The sequence below is a fragment of the Petaurus breviceps genome, unplaced genomic scaffold (assembly GCF_028583685.1).
Source record: "Petaurus breviceps papuanus isolate PSGF00001 unplaced genomic scaffold, PetGlider_PUasm1.0 37, whole genome shotgun sequence".
Lineage (NCBI taxonomy): Eukaryota > Metazoa > Chordata > Mammalia > Diprotodontia > Petauridae > Petaurus > Petaurus breviceps.
The window spans coordinates 40,217,598-40,240,967 of NW_027186296.1; the positions used below are offsets into that span (position 1 = coordinate 40,217,598).

The 23,370-nt window shown below is 35.9% G+C and overlaps 2 protein-coding genes across 4 annotated transcripts in view; one reads left to right on the forward strand and one right to left on the reverse strand.

The window, feature by feature from the left end:
• TRIP4 (thyroid hormone receptor interactor 4) overlaps positions 1-23,370 on the reverse strand; it is a 374,079-nt gene that overhangs the window by 336,246 nt on the left and 14,463 nt on the right. The gene's annotated exons all lie outside the window — the stretch shown is intronic.
• The window catches only part of CSNK1G1 (casein kinase 1 gamma 1), a 292,028-nt gene that overhangs the window by 252,495 nt on the left and 16,163 nt on the right, over positions 1-23,370 (forward strand). For 2 of the 3 annotated variants that reach the window (XM_069098331.1, XM_069098330.1), the window contains 6 exons: positions 646-880; positions 4,640-4,725; positions 6,707-6,791; positions 7,101-7,249; positions 7,807-7,914; positions 19,127-19,237. In XM_069098331.1, the coding sequence (XP_068954432.1) occupies positions 646-880; positions 4,640-4,725; positions 6,707-6,791; positions 7,101-7,249; positions 7,807-7,914; positions 19,127-19,237 (774 nt within the window). The remainder of the gene's footprint in view (positions 1-645; positions 881-4,639; positions 4,726-6,706; positions 6,792-7,100; positions 7,250-7,806; positions 7,915-19,126; positions 19,238-23,370) is intronic. The other variant, XM_069098332.1, reaches the window with a different exon arrangement.

Sequence of the window (23,370 nt, forward strand, 5' to 3'; positions counted from 1 at the left end):
ATACTCTTGGTAACATTGTGAAGGAGTGGTGCTGACAGTAACTCTGTGGGATGGGAGGGAAGTGCCCTATTGAAAGGAAGCAGCATAGGAATCATAGTGAAGAGTATTGAATTTAGAGTAAAGGAAGCATTAATTTTTATTGCTGCTCAGCAACTGTAATTTTGAACAAGTGACTTACCTTCCTTCTCTGCCTCGGTTTCTTCATCTGTAAAATTGAGGGTTTTAATGAGATGATTTCTAAAGTCTCTTCTCCTTGTGACGTCCTGTGATTCCCCACTGGTATACTTAGTACACAGTGGTGCAGAGCGGAATAAAAAGCAGTGGCTCTTAGCTTATAGAAATACCAGGCAAGGTTCCAAGATCTGCTGATTCATTTTTTATCTACCAGTCATGGACACCTGCACTAAGATATCTGGGACTTAGCTGTTGACTGCAGATCTAAAGTAGAGTAAATACAACCAATTCTCTTCACCATTTGTGAATTGTGAATTATTTTCCAAGTAAGTTTGTGATCTGGAACAAATTAAACTTTATTTCACTTCCTCTATTGTTGGATTTTTTTTCTTTTGGAATTGTTGTTTGAAATCCAAGTGCAGAAATGGGGGAGTATTTCTCAATAACCAAGTTGTATTTTTCTCCTTTCAGATTTCTCGAATGGAATATGTGCACTCAAAGAACCTCATTTATCGAGATGTCAAGCCAGAGAACTTCCTGATTGGCCGACAAGGCAACAAGAAGGAGCATGTTATACACATTATAGACTTTGGCCTGGCCAAGGAATACATTGACCCTGAAACCAAAAAGCATATACCATACAGGGAACACAAGAGCTTAACTGGAACAGCAAGATATATGTCCATCAATACCCATCTTGGCAAAGGTGTGTTCATTTTTCTCCCAAGAAAGGGACAGTTCACTAAAAACAACTGTTCATTTCCATAACACTTGTCCCACTTTGATTTCATCTTCTATTTAAAGTCTTAATTTTTACTGTTTTGTGGGTTATTTTTACATTTTTGTGTAACCACGGCAGCAAGTTACTGACTTTCAAGACCTCATATAGAATGAGATATAATTAGACTACTAAATGATTTAGATTATTTTTTTGTGCTCAGGTGATCATTTTGTGTTATTTTGTTATATAGAACTTAATGAAATTTGATTGGAAACATTTAGCTAATGATTTTTGCAGTAACATCTGTGGGCATCTATGTATATGTAGGAGCTATAGATCCTTACTGAGGCTAATTCCACTAACAGGAAAGAACAGTTAGCCAAATCATGCATTGTATTTCTATTTATACTACTTATACCAGGTTAATTGCTTAAGCCTCTATCTGAATTGAGTATTGGTCAATATAAATTTATTTGCTATTCCACAAATACTTGCATTTCTCCTAATCATGCTAGAAGACCTTACTTAATATTTAACCTATAGCATACATATAAAAAAACTTCATCCATTTTCACACCTACAGGCATAATAACTATTGCCTGGAATATATGTTAATTACATAATACTTTTTATAATATAATTATAATAAAGGAATATTTTAATATATTCATTTTTCTGAGGACTTTCAGAGAGTTGTATTTGTTGAATGTGGATTTTGCTTTTGATGTAGTCTGTGAAACAGTAGCAAGTGTACAAAACTATCAATGAGTAAAACCATTGGTATGTTCAAATTTGATTTCTAGTGGTTCAGGAGATTTTGAAAGCAATGTAGCACCACTTGAGTTGAAATCTAGTATAATAGAAGTACTTAATCAGTGTTTTTAAAACAAATCCCAACTTGGCTGAATATTAAAGTATAGAATTGGACAAGAATACGTATCATTGAAACATGGGGACTCTCTCTTTTTAGAAATACATCTTATATGGTTTAAAAGATAATATGGGGCAGCTAGGTGGTGTAGTGAATAGAGCACTGATCCTGGAGTCAGGAGGACCTGAGTTCAAATGCAGCCTCAGATGCTTAACACTTATCAGCCATGTGACCTTGGGCAAGTCACTTAACCCCAGTTGCCTTGCCTTCACCCCTCCAAAAAAAAAAGATAACAATCACTTGTTTAAGTGACACTGACAATGCGCTCTGTGTGTGTGTGTGTGTGTGTGTGGTGTATAAATAGATAGATGGATTTTTTTTTCCCCTATATTATGTTATTTTATATCTTGGAGGTTGTGTCTAGTGTTGGACTCTAGGGTTAGGCAATCTTCTCTTGATTTTACAACTCCAGTGATGATGGGTAGGGACACTCAGGGAGTACTAAAACAAGTGTTAGGTCGTGTTATATTATTTTGGGGACAGAGTTAAACCCCTTAAATCATTATTTTCACTTGTTGCTGGATAAAGGCTAGAAAGGATTATGTCTCTAATCAGAGCCCAGGTGTTGGTCACAGTTGTGTCTAGTATATTGTAAGGAATAGACATGTGTTTGGCATGCGTCCAGTAGAATGTATTTTGCATCTTGAATGGATATACTTAATAAAATGTCACGTGTGTGTGTCCATGTGTAAGTGCATTTGTACAGGAAGGGAGTGGTAGTGGCCATGAAGGAAACAAGTTTGCTATAAACATCACATTAAATATCTTTTCTAATAATTAGTTAATAAAACCCTGCTCATGAAAGCCCAGCTTTCCTTAATGAAAGGCCCCAAAACTAAGTTACATAACCTGTTTTTCTCTCTAAAAGAAGGATGATATCTAAATCTGGAGAATTTTTATACATTAAAATTTAGCAAGTACAGTTTTTCAAGTGTTTTGAAAGCAGTCCTGTGTGAAATAGCATGAAACTTTGATTGTCCTGAAATAATGCATGGATCACTGGTATTGGAACTTGTCCTCATTCATAATGAAAATGACCTATCTGAATGATGTGTGAAAGGAAGTGATGGAAAATATTGATAAAATTTGATCTAGCTTTACTTTTAAAAATCATCTTAAAGGTATTATTGCTTCTAAAGCCCAGTGTCCCAGTTCCTGCCAGTATTTAAAGGTAAAAGGCATAATCTTGATTTGAGTGGGGTTGAAATAGCTTACAGAAGTTTTCTAGGTGGCCTGCCTAGAAAGGTAGAAGAGTTGTTTCAGTAAGGTGGCTATTGGAATCCATGATCCATTATAATAATTTGGAGAATTGTGCCCTCTAGTGTACAATAGTAAATGGCAATCCTTTCCTAATGAATTTTTACTACAAAGGGGCCTCTTTTTAAGGGGAAGTGACCGTAAAAGTAGAGAAGCAATGAATAGTTATGATACAATGTAAGAGGCTACAGGAAGAGGTTTGTCTGTATTGTTTTGCTAAAGACCTCACCCCACTCTGTTTTTTCTTCCATGAATTTCTAGACTTGTCATCACTTCTTTAAGCCCTGTTTTAGGTCCTAATTTTGTGAGAGGATTTTGATTTTACCCATACAAAATATTTCCTTGTAGACTTCGTCTTAGTCCCAGATGCAAAAGCACCTGATTCAGGTATCAGTTGAACTCTAGATATCCTCTGAAATCACTTTCAGCTCTGAGAATCATTGATTCTTTCTTATCTATTCTATTCTATTTATAAATTCTGGTTTCAGTTGATTGGTAGCTACTGTTTCTTTGTCCCCTTTTTTGTGTCATAAAAATCCATAACACTGCTCCCCTAATGCCAATTAAAAACTTTGAAAAGATATCATCCTAAGCACCATTTAGAAAGCCTTTCTACAGTTTACTATAGAGTCTACTAATTTGTTTTCTGTACCAGTTCCAGATAATTAGAAACAGCAGTCAAGTCGGCTGTCTCTGTATGCTGGGTCGCATGGCTGGTTTACCTGCCTAGATCAGATTATTGGTTCTTTAGATACAAAAGAAATATATTTAAGTGATAGCTCAAACTTGCATTCAGTTTTACGCTTAAAATTTCTTTTAATAAGCTTAGAGATTTTCATAAACATGAGAGGTTTGATATGTAGTGTTCTGAAATTAGAATTAAATAAAACTATTAGTCTATTTGCCAACTGAAATTGTAGTATCAGTATGTTTAATAGATTTCGTTTTCTTTATGTCCATCTTACACATACTTGTTTTGCCATTTCATTTGTTCCCCTTCCTCTTTCTATCTACACTCGCAAAAAACAAAACAAACTCCCACAACTCAAGAGTTTTTGTTAGTTGATAAACTTCCACAGAGAATTTGCTCTCTGTTTGCTTACAAATTACCATGCCCATGTGGGACACCTCAATAAATATTACATGATATTCTAAAGTAATTTAGGGACAGTATATAGATATGAGTGGAACAGATTTTAATCTGATGAGCTGCCTATATAAAAGTGATAGAAAATTTTAAAGTATTCTGAAGAATAAAACACTTAAATACTCTTTTAGAAATAATTATTTTATTGCCTTGACAGTTTAGGATTGGTTGTTTTGGACTACTTTCTAAGTTTTGCATTTGCCACATAGGATTTACTTGCCAATGACAGATCAAGACAAAGGAGTATGTATGAGTTAATATGATCTAAGAATTGTCCCCAGCTTAGATATAAAAAGAATTTGTAAAGAGAGTTTTTCCACAGCAAAATGGTTTTTAGGGAATTACTGGTTTGATTCCAGTTTTGCTTTAATAGCTGCAATTCTGTTGTTTGATCTGTTTTACCTTTTAGAGCAAAGCCGAAGGGATGATTTGGAAGCCTTAGGCCATATGTTCATGTATTTCCTTCGAGGCAGCCTACCCTGGCAAGGACTCAAGGTATATGTGGAAAAAACATAATTTAGGGTTTTGTTTCTGTACTCATTTGCTAATTTACAGGTGACTGTGTTGTTTGTTATTGTAAGTACAAAGTAGAAGATTGCCTAAAAGAATAGAACCAGGAACAATTTATCTTTGATTCATTATCTTTAAATGTTAACTGAGTGTTGATTAACTTCTGAGAGTTCTTTCCCTATTAGAAATCCATTTTACTAGAGCAATTCCCCCACCCCCCATCTCCAACACATTTTTTGAAAGAATCTTTCTCTTCCAACCTTTATAATGCTTATCTGTCACCGCATATATACACTTTCCACTACCATTAGGTGACAGCAGGAATGTTCCCCACAAGTAGATGCCTGTAGCTGCTCTAACTTTTTCAGGGAAGTATTTGTCCTTAAGGAATCAAAAGAATTTGCGCTTCCATTATAGATTAAAAATCTTAGGGAAGAAAATGAAAATTCGTGATTAAACAGTATTATTTAGTTTTTACTAATAAATTTCTGAGAGGAAAAGCAGCATGGTATAGTGTTTAGGGGGGCTAGTCTTGGATTGAAGAAGACCTGGGCAAGTCATCTAACTTCTCAATGCCTTGAGTAGCACTCAGATACTCTTTTAAGTCACAGACAAAATGTGAGTTCAGTATTGATGTAATTCTCTACACCAGTTTAACCACAGATGAAGATCAAAATGAATGTGTTATTTTTCTGTCATTCTTCATGCATCATTCTATTCTGAAGCATATTTCCTTTGCTTCAAGTGTTCATATAGTATTTTATGTCTGAGTTATATAGGATTCAGAAGGATTGAGTGTTAGTTTAGCTTGCTCAGTGGTCCTAGGACTCACCTGCCTGGGCCTCATTTTCATAGAGTTAGAACCTTAAAGATCATCTTGCCTAGCCTCCTAATTTTACAAATGAGGAAGTTGAGGTTAAATAAATGAGACATAAAAATACTGTACCAATACTTGGAGCTAACGGTAAGATGCGTGAGAACATGATTCATGAGGAATGACAAATATAATCAGAATTTGTCAGTCAGTAAATCTAAAGAACAATGTTTGATTTTGATAGCTGTCATTTTTGTAGTAGCTTTTAAGTAGTTGAGGTCTTTTGCAGCTTTAAAAATGTCAAATTAATTTTTTAATTCTTACAAATACATTTTTTTCCTCTTGCCCCAACTCTAAATTTATGAACTATTTTTATTAGTTATAGACCTAGAATTCTTCCAATTCATCTTAATGTACCATTGCTTAAAACTGAGTGGAATATTTTTGGTATAGTCTTACAAGAGCCATATTAAAAACCTGCTGTGGGTCAGATCTAAGGCATGTTAAATTTCTCTACCTGCATACCCTTAATAAACTTCATCTCTTAATGCTTTAAGATATTATAAAACCAGCACTAGCCCTAGTTTGTAGCTGTTCTCATACCTCAGATTTATCTTTTGCATGTGTTTTCTACCCTCTATAGAATGTGTTACTAAAAGTGTTTATATGTACCTTTGTTTTGTTTCTACCCAGGTCTCTAAAAGATTTGCAATAAAATCATATTCATATATATATATATATATTTCTGTTGTTGATTTAATAAAAGTTGTATGTGATTTAATCAGCATGAAACACCATTAGAAACAGAGTTCCAATCACATACAAATTTGGAAATGTTTAAATATTTCCTTTTTAAAGAATTCTTCCCTCGTTTCCTTAATCTATTTGATAGTGTTTATGTCTGTGACTAGACTACTGAATACATTTTGCAAGTAAAGTTTCTCCAGAGTAGGTGTTTATGCACATCTAAATAGGCTACCATACTATGTTAACACATTTGCTAATTTGGGTGTAGGGGCATAGAGAGGGCATTGAGTCTGCTTATCAAAAACCTGCTAGTTTGAACAAAACCAGCTTTACTTTTGCAAATCTATTGAACATCTCATTGTCAACACTTATTTCCAAATAATTATTTTTCTATGTTCCATGTAGGCGGATACATTGAAAGAAAGATATCAGAAGATCGGAGATACCAAAAGGAATACTCCAATTGAAACTCTCTGTGAGAACTTTCCAGGTAAAAGCTCTTTTAAAATTTTCTTTGAGTTATGTGCCTGCTAGTGATCTGAAAGGGCTTAATTTTTATCTTTTTGAAATGATTAATTCTGGTTGGGTGGATATGATGGTACCTTATGATTACTTTCTTAAAGAACTTGCAAGGTTAATATATGATTCATACCAGACCAATAGGAAGAAGACATAACTCAATCTTTTCTTTCATTCAGATAACTCAAGTTGTTTTATTAGTTCCATTTGGTATTTGAAGAAACTGTAAAAAAAATGTACTTTTTTCATTCTGATGTTCTTCTACTTCCTTTCCCAACAGAGGAGATGGCAACATACCTTCGATATGTCAGGCGATTAGATTTCTTTGAGAAACCAGACTATGATTACTTACGGACGCTCTTTACAGAGCTCTTTGAAAGGAAAGGCTACACCTTTGACTATGCCTATGACTGGGTTGGAAGGCCAATTGTAAGTATCTTCTATCCAGTAGTCCTCTCTTATTTATTTTTGGAAGAATAATTGCCTTGAATATAGATACTGCATTTATCAACCCATTTAGTGTGATTCTACAGTCAGCTCTCAGAGGTAGAAAGCAAGAAAAACTTTACTAGAAGGTTTTAAGGCATTAATAAGCATTTTAAGAGAAGTTTGGGTCATACGCTTCAAAAGTTGTTATTGTATCCAGAATTTCTGAAAATAGAAGTGACTTCACACCATGGAAAGTTTCTTTTTCAGAAAATCTCAGAATTTGCTTTTCTGGAAGTGAGAAAATGTGTGCCCCTGCAAACTGAGTATACTTAATACACACCATTCTATGCTTCTTTAAAAGACATTTTAAATATGAATTAAATCCTTGGATTGGGGGCGAGTATGGACCATGTTATTTTTTATGAAAGGGAAAACTGAAGAGACAGGCTCATCACTAAGTTTCCATTTGTAAAATCACAGTATTTTAACTGTCAATTTACAAGAGGAATAGAAGCAGACCTATTTTCCCTTCTTGGCTTTTTGTTTTATTTTTCTAGCCTACTCCAGTAGGATCAGTTCATGTAGATTCTGGTACATCTGCAATAACCAGAGAAAGCCACGCACATAGAGAACGGCCATCACAACAACAACCTCTTCGAAACCAGGTCTGTGACTCTTTCCTGTTCTTTCAGCTGTTCCTCTAAGTGTTAAAACCCAAATTCTCCTGCATTTTTTTTTCCTTAAAAATAAAAGTACTTGTTTTGAAAGAGAAGGCACAAAGTCATTATTAGGTTTAGCAGTTCTTCCTGTCATAGTGTTTTTGGTACCATACTGGTTTTTTCCCAGGGGGTTCATAAATGTCCTAAGTTATGAACAAATGTGATATACTAATGCATGAAACCCTAGAAATTTCTTGTCTTCCAGAACTCACAAACTGAGGGTATCCATTATTTGAACCCTGAAGTGATTTCGAGGCGAGTGAATGGTAAACTGTCATTTGGCTCACTCTAGACCTGATCTTTTTTTTTTTTTTTTAAAGAATTTAAGGCAACCAATTTGATTTAGTACCTGTTGAAGAGTTCTGCACTATACGGTAATGATCAAAGGATTCTCTTGATTGCCTGTTAGTCATGATTCTTAATGAACTTTTCAGGAACTTCCTAATTGCTTAGAATGCATTTCTAAATATGGAGAGGAAATCAAGCAAAATACTTCTTAGAGATACTTTGAGTTCCCAACTTAAAGATACTTTGAGGACCCAGCTGACTTGAATAGTGCCCAGGTTTATTCTTAAGTGGGGCAGTCTGGTGTGAAGTTGGGCCTAGCTCTGCCAGGTTTTCTTTCGTTCCAAACAGGCCACATCTTCCTGTAGTTTTTATTGGTTGGGAGAATGATGGCTCACTTAAATGGTTCTAGTGGAGGAACAGAATGTAATCTAATCACATAATACTTCATGTTTTTGAATTCTCTTGGTGTGACATGAATATTTTTTTTTTGCAAAATCTTTTCTGTTTGGTTGAAGTTGCAATAAATATTTATATGTAACTTAACCAAAAGTGGGGGGTTAGCAGTAGACGAAAACTTGAATTGATTCAGTAAAATTAATAAGGGGAAAGCGTTATAGTCTTTAGTGTTAATTCAAGTGAAGTGTTTTTGCCAATACCTGTAATTATGTAGGAAGATATCTGCTGAAAAGAAGCCTTCTTTCTAAACATTGCTAGTTTTGAGAGTTTACTTCTTGAGTTACTTATTTTACGTTTACAGCTGTCTTAGTCAAAGAGTATATCACATAATAGTTAATCCACTGGTAATGAGCCTCTCTCTTTTTTGGTTGGGCCTTGGACAAGGACCTCAATCTGTTGTTGGGACTTTACTTGAAGCCTTTCTAGTATTGTAAAGTTTTCACTTCATTGGCATGGTCTTCCACAATTCAGGGTTTATAGTATCATATGAATGCCAAGGGTTTGGAATTTCCTACAGTAACATGACATTTACCCTACCTTCTAGCAGACTCTCTCAGCTATGTAGTGAGTGAGTCTTTGGTACTGAAATTTTTACACTCTGACTTCTCTTAATCTGTAGTTTTGCTGGCATTTTATTCATATCCATGGTTGTTTCCTAGTGTTTGTAAAAAATCCAATTATAGCCACTTTTATCTGTTTCCTATCTCTGAAAATCAAGTACTAATTTAAATTAGCTTTTAGGTTTTGAAGTCAGTATGAAATGACACATCAGGACCGTATTCATCTTTGAGATAACTATTCCCTCTAAAATTATGAATATAATATTAACTTTTAATTCATTAACTGAAATTATTTATCAGTACAACTTTAATAATCACCCAAACACCCTCTCCTTTTAGACATCTAAATGAAGACAATATGTTATATGTCCTACCTTGTAGGTAGATCATATATTCAGCCTACAAGACTATCAAAATGCTTCCTAATAATTTTAGCTATCATGAATATCTATGGTGGAGAGGTGATTTCTGAAATGGATCCTTACTAAACATAAGGTATTTTTTTTTGGTGGTGGACCACATAGTAGTGGTAGGGGCTTGATTTGTACTCAAAATATTATTTGGCAAAGAAAGGAGTCCATCTATCAGTCTCCAGTTATCATATCACCTAACACAAGTTGTTTAATCATTCTGTACCTGGGTGTTTTCATCTATATTATAAAGGTATATAACTCTAGGCAACCTCCTAGAGTCAGAATTGGCCAGCAACAGTATATTTCTTTTAAAATACCATTTTTACTTTTTGTTTCTACTTATTTCATGGAAAATTATTCCACTGAGCAGATAGTACCATTTGGGTAGCAAAGCCAGGGCTGCCTATTTGTGAAGGGTATAAATAATCTGGGACCTCCTTTAAAGGGAGTTCAGAAGGCTGTATTGGTTTCTCTTTCCTCATCTTGATGAAAATCTTCATTAACAACAGTTACAAAATACATTACAGTGTGAAATTCAGTTTACTGTCTTAAATTGCAGTTGTGTTCAGTTGTATGGAGTTTGGTTCTTGTTTGTCATTACAAATCCAAAATGTTATGTTAGACTCAATATCTTTTTTTTTTTAAAACAATAGGGGTTAAGTAACTTGCTCAAGGTTACACGGCCAGTTATTTCTGGGTGTGGTGCTAAGGATCTGAGCCCGGATTCGATCCCCCAGGTCATCCTGACACTGGGGCTGGCACTTTACTTACTGCGTCACCTAGCCGCCCCATTACTATATTCTTAATAGTATTACATATGTGTGCTTTTCAAATCTCTCATGTTAGGGGTAATCTCTGTATAAATATGCACATATACATATCTATCTATCTATCTCTATATATATACATACACACTTGTATATATGTATAAACATGTATAAACATGCACACACATAGATAAAATTGTATGTTTTCATCTAAACAGCTAATTATCCTTATAAATACAATGCAGGTCATTTTTCAGGATATTAATTTTGTTAAAAAAAAATAGAGGAAATTAACATAAGTTTGATTGGAGTACCTGTTCTTCATAGCCTGGTTCATTCGCTAACATCCTAACATGGGTTATCCTTTCCATCATTTGGGCCTATACCTCTCAGTCCTCATTATTTCCTTAAATATTACCTTAGAGGTTGATAATGCTAGCCAAGATTCCAGCCTGACTAGTCTTGAAAAAAATCCCACGATTAGTTCTACTCCCCTCATCAGGAAGATGGTCAAAATAGTAGTTGTAGTAGTTTTCTATTAGTCATGGCCTTCTTAGTATTGTCTGATGGTATCACTTCTAGAAATGAGTCCTGCTATTTTCCATAAATCCATTAGAGTAAATAATAATTGCTGCATTGCACATGATTGGTACATGGTATACTCCTATAATACAGAATATTTGGAACATTTATTCCATCACACAGAGAGTATACATCCTCTGTAAGATCATCATGTATATTGCAGCTCTTTTTGTAGTGGCAGAATTGGAAATTAAGGGGATGCCCATCAATTGGGGAATGGCTAAACAAGTTGTGGTATATGAATGTAATGGAATACTATTGTGCTATAAGAAATGAGGAGCAGATGGACTTCATATTTACCTGGAGAGATTAATACAAACTGATGCTGAGTGAGAAGGGCAGAACCAGGAGAAATTTGTACACAGTTACAGGCACAACGTATGTGTGATGACCAACTTTGATAGACTGGACGCTTTTCAGCAATGCAAGGTTATAAGACAACGCCAAAAGACTCATGATGGAAGGAGATGTCTACATTCAGAAAAAGACCTAGAAAGAACAAAGTTTGAATGCAAACTAAAGCAAACTACCTGTCTCTCTCTTTTTCCTGTTTGGTTTTGTTTCCTCTTTCCCATTGTTCATTCCATCAGTTACAATCCTTCTTTACAACCTGACTAATGTCTAATGTGAAAGTATTTGCAGATCCTATACTTGATTGCATGCCGCCATGGCGGGTGGGGAACAGAGGGGGAGAAAATTTGAAACTCAAGGGATTGTGGAACTGAATCTTGTAAACTAAAAGTAAACAAACAAATTAATAAAGACAAAAAAAAAATACAAAGCATGAGAAAAAAAAAACATGTAGATATTATAAGAAGAGCTATTTTGATTAGGTTAAGCTCCTTCCCTCCCCCACCCCCCCATTTTTGTTTTTCCTTTCTTTTGATAGTCTAGATGAAGACATCATAAGGGATAATGATTACTCATATTAGAAGTTTTGGGGGAGGTAGGCAATCTTACTTTATGCATCCACCATGAAAAGGCTTCCTGCATGAGGTGAGATCTGAGTAGAATTTTGTATTCACCTAAGGTGAAGAGTTTAGCACTTTATGATTTTTTTTCCCTCCTAATTTCTTTGAAAATAGACGTGCTAATGAGTAGATTAGTGGTTCCATTTTCAGATTTGCAACAATGATACTGGACATCTAGATCTATAACCTAAGTTCTTAATAAATTCTGTATTACTTATCCTCCCATGTATGTTTACCCAAGATAAAAGAAAAAGATTTATCTCTCATTCCTATATGTAAGTACACTTCTGTGGCTTCAGCTTGACTCATAAGAGAAGCATAAATCCACAGTTCTTTTCTTTTCTTTTTTTTTCTAATTTATTAAATTTATTTTTTTGCTTTTTGGAGGGCAACAGCTAGTAAGTGTGAATGTCTGAGGCAAGATTTGAACTCAAGTCCTCCTGACTCCAGGACCTCTATTCACTGCACCACCTAGCCACCACAGTTCTTATCTTTAGAAAGAATGACATTTAAACTCAAATCAGCCTAGTAAGTAGGGGGAAAAAATAAAATTACAGTGTGTTTTGGAATAGTCATGCCCTCAGGGAAAGAGTTTTTCTTTTTAAATTTATGTAGACTCCAAAGCACTGGATATGAAGTCTGTGGTTCATTGCTGCCATGCTTCCTAAAATGGAGTCAGTTGTAAAATCTAAGTTTATTCAGAGATGGAGATGGGACCAAAATAATAAGTAGTTGGAATAGTTAGTTGGGGTTATATGTCAACTGGGTACCTTAGTAGATTGAGTGACTTTATTTTAAAATGCAGCTTCAGTAGCCTTAACAAACCAAAAGCTGATTAACTCTCCATTCTCCTTCCTTTTGCAGAGTACCGCTTAGTTCTCAGCGAGGTTCAGGATTTGCTAGTTGAAGGGGCGGACGAGTTTGCTCAGAGATAACTTGCCTCCTTCTATCCTGTGTGTAATTTCCTAACGTGCTGTCTGTTGTCCAGTGAGAACACAGACATACAGAACCGACGCCGTCCCCCGTTGCTCGCCTCCAGCATAGATCTCAATACAGGATAGGGTTTCTCTTCCTCTCCTTTGGGAACTTAATACTGAGGGGACATTGAAACAAACAGGTGTGAAAACTGAAATAAAATCCTTTGCCTTAGCTCCTCCTGTTCTATCACCTGGTCACTGCTACTCACCTCAGCTCCTAATTCTCTATTCCATATTAAAAGTTTTCTTCTATCTGTGTGCATTTTTTCATTATTTCATTCCTTTGGCTAGTAATGCTAGTGTGTTAAGATACAGTTTTAAAAGTCCATTTTTCCTACATTTAAAGAGAATAATTTGGTTAAATTGGGAAAAATCCTCCAGTTTTAGGAGGATATGATCTGTTCAGCTGATCTATAGATTTAAATTTCCTAAGTTTCCCCTAATTTAGCCCTGAGCCTCTCTTGTTCAGTGTTCCCTTAGTCCTGACCTCCAGTATCTCCATCTGCTAATGTGGTGAGATAATTTATCCTTAAGTGATGGTTATTTGATGCTGACATTACCCTCTAGTCTCTGAAATAAACTGCATTTTACTTGTCCCTAGAAGCAGACTTCAGAGACTTGGGAAATGCAAGTGGGAAGAGACAAGAGGGAACGAACCCAGGGCCCCAAGTCTTCTCCCCGTGAAATTGTCCAGGCAGAAAGGAGCATTGGAGAAGCATGCAAGGGCAGTGGAACAGGCCTAGTCTCAGCCAGGAGCTTCATGCAGAATCCTAGCCCCACCACTCATTGACATAGATCTGTATCACTGACAGGATGGACTGTGGGCAAATCATTGCACCTTTCGGACTCCACTCCCCTATCTGTAAAACTGGAAAGGGTAGTAGCATTCCTACAGGGAGTTTTGATAAAAGCAGTTTAGAAACTGTCAGATGCTCTGTAAAGGTGATGAGTGTGGTATCTCAAAGAGATTTTGTTTTCTGTGACTGCTTACCAGCAGAGACTCAGTGATTCTGACTTTAAACTACTGTCCCTCATACTATGGTGTTAATAACTATCCTCTCTAGTTGTGGGGTGGGCAGCAAGCTGTCTTTTCTTTTTGTGTGTGTGTGTGTACTTTCACAGGTTTGGTAGTAGTGTTCCCTTTTTTGCCATCAAGACATGATGTTACCTAGTTTCTGTCCTGTCTCTGGATATCAAGCTTCTAGCATCCCTTCTGTTAGGTAGTTAGGACTGAAATCTTCTGTCAGAAAATTGTCATTTCATAAAGAGAAACTTCATGGATCAAGTTTCTTGAAGTTTCACTGTTTCCAAGGCTGTCCTGTCACTTGAAGGTAGAGGAAAAGGGAGAGCTTTAAGTAGAGACTTATAGACTGCTAGTGTGTCCCCTTTAATTTCTTGTGAAGCTTTTCAGAATTGATACGATTGTCCTTGTAGAAACTGCAGAGTAATGAATGTTAGAAGAGTTCATTTCAGGTTAGAGCCATATATTTTTTTCTTTAAACAAATTTGGTGTTTAATTAGGTGTTTGGAAACTTGAAATTAGTCCACTCCTTTTTGTGCATTTGGTATATTTATCTGAAGGAAATTATTTGGCAAATTTCATGAGCTTCTTAGAACAGACAGGTTAGGTAGATCTTGGTTTTATTAAAATATACAAGTCTATAATCTTACCAGCTTAAAAAAAAAAACCCTCACAAGTCACAGACTGATAAACTAACAGTAACACTTACCTTTTCATGAATTCTTCTTTTCCTTTTACACCCAAAAGGGAAAATGAAATTTTATCTAAGCAGTTTGATAAGACAAACTGTGCTCACTTTTAACCTTTTGCTACTATCCAGTTTTTTGTTTTAGTTTATATAGTTGAAGACAAGCAATGAGTTGCAGGATGCCACTGTTTAAGTATTAATGGATGGCAAATTTGATGTAAAATTGATTAAGTTTTCTTGATAAATGTAATCAAAATTATTTTGAAGTGTGTTTTGTACCAAAAAACAGAATTATAGTTCCATTGGCTAGAATAAAAAAAGATACTTGTGTTTGTTCCTCTTGCTTCAGAATAGGAACTCACCTAAAGATATTTGGGAGAACTTTTCTACTCGCAGTGCTCAGTTTGTACATGATACCTTCCTCTGGATATCACTAATAGTTGATATTTGGGATTGTTATTTTACAGCAAATGTTATGTTTCCCTTGTTCTTCACTACTTACTATCCATTGATCCCAGAAGAAAGTCTTCCATGACAAAATAAGGTGTTATGAGGCACTGTATTCTTCTACCCCTTCTGGGTTTTATTGTCCATTTCTTAGCCATACTCAACATAGGCTTTCCATTAGCACTGCCTTTATGTCTTTTTTGCATGGCTGCCTCCTTGTTTTTATTTTCCTACATCCAGGATAAAGCAGTCATAACTAAAAATTTGCTTTTTGGAGGGAGGAAGGCAGGGCAATTGGGGTTAAGTGACTTGCCCAGGGTCACACGGCTAGTAAGTGTTAAGTGTCTGAGGCTGGATTTGAACTCAGGTCCTCCTGACTCCAGGGCCAGTGCTCTATTCACTGCGCCATGGGAGGGAGTTTTAAGATATTCCACCAGAGAGTTAATATTGTAAATTTTCTGTTCTTCCTATTGTAAAATTAATATACTCAAAGTTTACCTTTCCAAATAATACAGGTAACGATTTTGCTACTTCTGTCATAGATGACCTTTTAGCTCCTGAACTACACTGGTTTTGCTGTAGTGACAGTGAAGGATCATATCCTTAACTCTCCCATTGGTGTTGCCTTGCCATTGCTAGCTGCCTTGCTATCTTGAAAAAACAAAACAAAACATCATCAGCGTATATTGTCTAGTAATTAGTTGCTATTCATGTATACCCAGAACCCCCCTAGACATTTAACAAGGAAAGTGAAACAAATATAACTTCAGTCACTTATTATCCCTAAAAGCCTTATGTTGGTAAACGGAATAGGGATAGGGAATAGATCTGGGAAATCACTGGTATGAGCAATTCCCAAGTGAGAAAACTCCCTCTGTTGATGCAGATCAGCACATCCTGTGCCTCTTAGTCTTAGAGAGTTACCTAGACTAGAGGGAATATGCTTGGAACCAGATTAAAATGTAGTAGGGAAATATTTAACAAAATAAGTAAATATAGATATTATAATGTTAACATGGGTTTCCTAAGTTATTATGCTGCCAGAAGGACTCCTTATGTACTGTTTAGTGACCAATTTCTCTTTGAGTTTGATACCACTGGCCTAGAGGCCTGGGAGGCTGTGGCTTGACCAGAGTCACATACTCCACATGAGTCAGAGCTAGAACTTGAATCCTGGCTTCAAGACTAGTACTTTATTCCCCACACGACACATCCCTCTCTTTGGCAGATGACTTTCTAGACATTAAAAAAGCTTTTTCCACAGATGTTAGATGTAGAGCAAATATTTCTGTGACATGGAAGCTGTGGCAGCCCCAGCAGTTTGCCATTACAGTGAATAGTAGAACCCTGTATGACAAACCAGTTCTTGCCCCAAACTCACTTTGATGTTTCAGGTTTTGCTGCCTTCAGTTGATTTATAAAATATTGAGAATAGTGTGTCATCAGTTTTTGTGCTGCCGGAGTAGAAAATGTATATGAAGCCATGTGGAATGCTAACATTTTTTCTCTTTAAAAGAAAAGTACTTCATTACCTGTAGGGTATGTTTTAAATATCTGCCCTTGCAATGCATCTTGAATTATTTTCATATTAATCTGATACTTTAATCCTTTCTGTAAACTTTTATGTTTCCATATATAGCAGTAACAATGGGATATTTTTTGTTGAAAAAAAATTTTTTGTAGGTATAGAAAGTCCCAGTGAGTAAATTTCCTCTTGATAAGTGGAAATCTGCAACAACTCTGCAACCTCTAACCCTGCAAAGTTGCCTAGAGCACTTGAGGGGTTGTGACTTGCTCAGACAAGCCTATATATGTGTCAGACTCAGGACTTAAACCCAAGTTTTCCTGACTCTGAGACCAGCTCTCTAGCCACTTCTCCATGCTGCCTTTTCTAATAACATAATTTAATCCTTTGAGTAAACTTTTAATTTCACTAGAGTTAGCAGGAACAAATATATAGTCTGAAAAGGAGGCAATTACATTAGCCAGAGTTCCAATTTGTATTTTATTAAAACTTCAAATAATACCAAATATTCAAAATTTTCCATTTCAAGCATTAGAAATATGTGTTTTATAAACATTTTCCTATAACCCTTACATCTTTTGTTTCCTAAAGCAAATACAAAATGGAGAGAATTCATGGGCAAAGTAAAAGTTTCGTGGGATTCAGAACGATACTGTGCCCTATAAATAAATATCTGTGTTGATTTCTAAAAAGAAAAAAATTTAGTTCATGGTACATCTCACTAATCTATTTAAATATTCACTCCAAATGCTAGGATAGAGGTCCAAGGAGGGAAACATCATTTTCATTGAGTGAAAGACTTTTTAAACTCATTACAAACATCTCTTCTGAATGTTAGAAGAATTTATATCTATTACAATATGTATTACTATGACCTATATTTTTCATGTAGAATCTAAGGATGAATGAAATTATATCTTGTCAAATGTTCTAAATTCCTTGGTAATGGATGCTCAAAACTATAAGGCCATAGGATTATTGTGATTGATATGCTATGTGTTAAATTATAATTTGGGAAAGTCATACTTCCAGTCATCCATTATCCAAAATAATTAGAGAGAGGGAGTATTTAGGAAGCCTTTCAATTTTTCTTGTCTGACCCAAAGTGGTATGAACCCTTCTTTATGTACTTAGCTTGTTCACTTAGGAACAACAGAATTACCCTGGCTTGGATAGCCTATTATAGTATTCCTTCCCCTTGTGACGCTGGATTCCATTAACTGAGAGGGTAAGCAACACAGCCCCCTTTTCTATGGGTAGAAAAGCTTTAGCATTATGGTGACCTTTGGGTATGAGCTACCAATAAACAGTTATCTATGAGTTAGAATCTTCTAGGGCAAATGTAAAGCCTCAAACCATTACAACCTGACACATTCCTTCTTTCTTTTTTATAGAACTCAACATTTACAGCTCTGTTTATTTATAGGATTTATAACATTAAAAAATGACTTCCATGCAGAGCATCAATTATCACTTCCTGACCCCCTGCCTACTGTTGGTATCAGCAGCAATTAAATTTTTATTTACTGATCCCTCATTGCTGCCTCTCCAACTCCTTATTTTTCATCTTCATGGAGCTCTAGTGCTGTTATAACAGAGCAGCACCTCCTCAGCCCTCTGGCCCAGGAGAAGAGGCACCTAAACAAAATCATCAGAAACAAAGAACACGAATGAGCAAGATCAGAATAGTATGATATGTGAAAAACAGGAAAAGGCAGAGAGAAGAGAGCCAGGAATGCCAGCCTTTTCGTTTCAGAGTTGAGAGCAGAGTCCAGGAATGTTTGAGTTGAAGGCTCTCCCTTTGCTAGGAAAGCATCCTCCTTTTGCTTTCTGGAAGAAAGTAATCCGCATTAAAGGGAGTAGTTAAACTTTTTCCAAATCCCATAGCAGAGACTATTAGCTAAAGGAATTATAAAAGCATTGGAGGCTTTATCTTATCCTTCCATATCCTTGGGAAGTAATGTCTACATTTGATTAGGAAACCTGCTCTTTCTTCAGGAACAGACTGTATATTCATGAATTAGATCCATAGTCTTAAAAAACATCACATAGAGTTTGCTTTTAAATGTTGTGCCCGTTTGTGAGGAGAAGGCATTGTGTTGGTATCCTCAGTGCCAGAAATTACTGAAATTACTTAATGCCTGTGTGGGTAGATTTTAATCTGTGAAATCATTTGTCAACATGTTGCAATTGCTATTCAAATGCTACTAATACAGAAACTTGAGCTTTTTTTTTTCCCTTTGGGAGATAGGCAGTCATGTGTTGGCTGGTTTTGCTGAAATAAATAGAGCCAAACTAACTTTTCCTCAGTGCTTTGCAGGGGTTCTTAATTAAAAGAAAAATAAAAACAAAACCCACAGTTACAGGAAGGATACAACTAATTAACTTGATTTTTGTCATTGCTTGCCATGGCTTCACCTTTCCTTCTATATATTGCTCTCATGCTTCCTAATGCCCTAGCAGAATGCATCGACAGATCGTCGAGGAGAGTGGGAAATCCAGCCCAGCCGGCAGACAAATACCTCGTATCTGACATCTCACTTGGCTGCAGACCGGCATGGGGGATCAGTGCAGGTATTGCCTTTATTGCCTTTTTCTGACCTTCCTAGCTTGGCTTTTGGAATGTTGGCATGCTTCTGAATCTCTTCTGTCTTTGGAATGGAAACTCCTACCCAAGGGTAAGCTGCTCTTCATATTTTTGGCAGAACTATCCATACACTAATTTTTGGCTTCATTGAGCTCACTTTGATGTTTATCTCATTCCTAGTCATTGTCAGGAAAGTGTAGGGATGGCAGAAGGCAACTAACATCCGTGTGGTTTCAAATATTGTTTTCTGATTGACTGAGTTTTGTAACACAGAAAGATAAACTACATGATATGAACGATATAATCTGCCTTCATGATAGCCTGGCCATTTTAAACATAAGTCTAAACTTAAAGACATTTGAAGGTTAAAAAGTTGAATTAGTGTTAACCAGTGAGAAACTGGCCTAGGAATAGAGAACCCTGAATATATCATGATGGTGTGAGACATAGCCCCAAGGCAACCTTAGGGCACACTAATACTTATAAGTAGTGTTCATTGGTTAGCTTTGGCCAGAAGATTACCAGGGTTGCTCAGCAATGATCATGCTGACATGTACTCTGAGAATATGCCATTGGTATATTTTTGACTAGGTATTCAAGAGAATTGGTTATTTATTTTTCTTTCCAGTAAAAAAAAAAAAATTATCTAGAAGAGATATCTCAATATATTTCTGATGTTATCTGGGTTACCTGGATTCCCTTTTTCCTCTTGAGTACTGAGAAGACCACCTCCTTAAGTTTTCTTCATTGCTGATTGTTTAACTTTATTCCATATCTTTTTCTCACATTGGTGCTTGGCCACATTGATTACTATGGATTTGCATCAAGGAAAACCCACCTCTAATAACCCTATTTTAATATATTTTCTGTTTGAAATATCTCAGAGAAGTAATAATTCAGTTTGGAATTAGGTTGTTGTCCTTAACATGAAGTTGGGAATACCATAGCACATTCTCTGTAATGATTTGATAGATTGAAAGAACTATGAGAAACACAAACTCTGGTGGCATGGGGAACACACAATGTGATGAAGTTTCCAAATGTGGCAGTTTAATTTTTATGCTGAATTTTATTTAAGATTCATTGTTTCATATATCATTTTCCTCTCTCCCACCTCCAAAAGAACAAAATCCCACCTTTGGTTCATGAGAAGAAAGTGCCACTAAGTTTCATCTGGCGCACTTGGGTTTGTACTTGTGTCTGGTACTAGTTATCTTAAACTCATAAAAAATAAATCTAAAGTTCTTTATTTTGATTAAAAAACAAACACTTGATTAAAAAAATAAAAATTCAAGAGGAATGTCTAAATAATAAAGTGGTTAAATTTTTAAAAGACTGCTGTTTTAGTAGACTGTAAGTTCAATATGATTCAAGAATGTATCATGGAAACCAAAACTAAATTATCTTAGGTATCCTAATAGAAACATAATATTCATAATAAGAGAAATTCGTAGTCCTTCTTTGTGTAGTCTGCCCTGGTCAGACAACTTCTGGAATATTCTCTTCAGTTTTGTATCATGTTCTGTGAAGAATAGTAACCTGGAGCTTCTCCAAAGGTCAGTGACCATAACAGTAAAAGAATTCAATACTATGCCATATGAGGATCAGTGGTAGGAAAGGGGGTTGTTCAGCCTGGAAAAGACGAGACATAGCAGGAACATGATAGCTATCTTCAAGCATTTGAAGGCCTGCCACACATAAAACTTGTTTTGCATGGACCCAGAAGACAGAAGTAAGGAGCAGTGTATGAATGGTATAGAGGCAGACTTTGACTTAATATAAGAAAAAGCCTGCATAGAAATTACAACTGTTCATAAGTGCAGTTGGCTGCTTTGGGGGAGGTCACATTGCTTTACTGAGGATATTCAAGTAGAGATTGAATGAACTCTACCAATTCAAGCACCTCAGAGGTTCCTTCCAAATTTGAGATACTATGATTCTGTAGTTAAAGTTTTTCTAGGCCCAATTCTGGCAGCACTTCCTCAACCATATCATGTTATACTTACTATATTTCTAAAATCGTGGACAAAAAGATTCTAGTCTTAATCCATTAACCCTGAGCCAAAACCATTATGCCATTATCTTGGCAAGTACTACATTGCTCAAAAGCAGTGTCTAATGGCACAGTAATAATAAAGTGGTTGGCCTGATCAGAGTTATTTGTAATTAACATATCCCTAGATATAGTCATAGTATGCCATACCTGAAGAGGGAATAATATCTAATAGGGCCACAGCTCTCAACTGCTTCTCCATTTTAATAGTCTGGTCTTCAGAGTTCCTGAATTTTGAAAATTGTTCCTGTAATGCTGCTGTGCAGAACTATGTTATTTGATCCAAATTCTCAGATTAATATATTTTGATATTTTATTAAATTATATTACTTTGAAGTCATTTTAAGTTATCTAGTTGATTTCTTATGAATCTTACTGAATAAAGCAAGATTGTAGAAATAAAAAAATTATATTTAGCATTTAGACTGTGCTTAACTATGTAGTCTCTTATATCCATTAATCATTGCAGTCACATAATTGCAGTGACTCAGTGAGTTGAGTATTGGTCACATTCTCTAGAGAGATGAACAAAAGGTGTTCCCAGCTATGTTGATGACCTCAGCCAAGTCAGTGTTTCTGAGCCTCAGCAGCCATGTTTGTCACATGAGGGTGTTGGTCTTCCAGCCCCCAAGATCTTTGCTTCTGTGAATAATAAAGAAGTTAGTATTAAAAAATATGGAGTGAACTCCTGTCATTGGAGTAGTGCTGACCTTTATCCCCAACTTCCTGCCTATCTTTGGATATCATTAAATAATGCTTGCTCCTAAGAGTTTTGAGAGCCCAAAGAGAATAAAGCTAGTATTTTAAGATGAAAGGTCAGATATTACTTAATGTTATTCATTTCCTTTTACCTATGGATAGTTTGACAAATATAAAATTCTCTCTTGGTCCTGTATGATCTTTAACTAAGGGAAAGTGAATTTAACTACAGTACTGATTCTACATAGAGCAGTAAATGGCAATGTGCAAATCAAGCAAAAAAAAGATAACTTTAAAAATAAGTTCACTCTAGACATTATGACTTAGAAACCACACTGAGATGAGTCATTACCTTCACTTTCATACTCTCCATTTATGCAATGCCTTGTAGTTTGTCAAAGCACAAAAATGTACATAATTCCATTTAATCCTCACATCAATGCTCTAAGGTAGTCAAGGCAAGCATTATTATTTCCATTTTATAGAATAGAAAACTGAAATTGAGAGGATGCGCCTTGTTTGTGCTCTCAGTTGTAGTAAATGACAGAGCTCTGTCCTAGAACTAAACTGTGTTACATTTAACCCAGTGTCTTGTCTACTGAACCATTCAAACAAGAGTTTTATGGGTGGGCATGCCCCCTGCCAGCTTAGAATTCTAGAGTGTGTAGGCTCACAAGGTAGCATTTAGTGTTTATTGACCATGGGAGGCAGGGGAAGGGGCGTGGCGTGTTTTATTTTTTATTATATCCAAGAAATCCAGTAATAGAAATCTTACTTTTTGTTCCATGTTTTCCACTGACTCACTTGTACCTCACAATTGGTTCTCTTTAATATGGGATCAACTCCACTTCGACTCCATTTAAATATACGTTAAATACGTGCTATGTGCAAGGCAGTATTAGGCATTGGAAGCACATAGCTATCTAAAAGAAAGTCCTTGCCCTCTGCTTCATTAGCACAAGTGAAGGCTTTGAAGAGGCAAGAACACTGGACTGGGGGCTCTTTGCCCTTCCACTCTCTTGTATTGTAATTTTGCTCTTTTTTTTTTTGGAGGTGGGAAGGCAGGGCAATTGGGGGTAAGTGACTTTATATTGGCTATAATATTCCTAGGAGTTTTCTTTTTGGGATCTTTTTCAGGAGGTGATCAGTGGATTCTTTCAACCTCTATTTTGCCCTCTGGTTCTAAAACATCAGGGAAATTTTCCTTGAGAATTTATTGGAGGATGATTTCTAGGTTCTTTTTTTGATCATGGCTTTCAGGTATCATATATATGTCTATATAGGAGGGTATATAGGCGTATGAATATATATGTGAATGTGTGTATATATGTTTACAGGTATACATAGATAGAGGGCACAGGACCAATT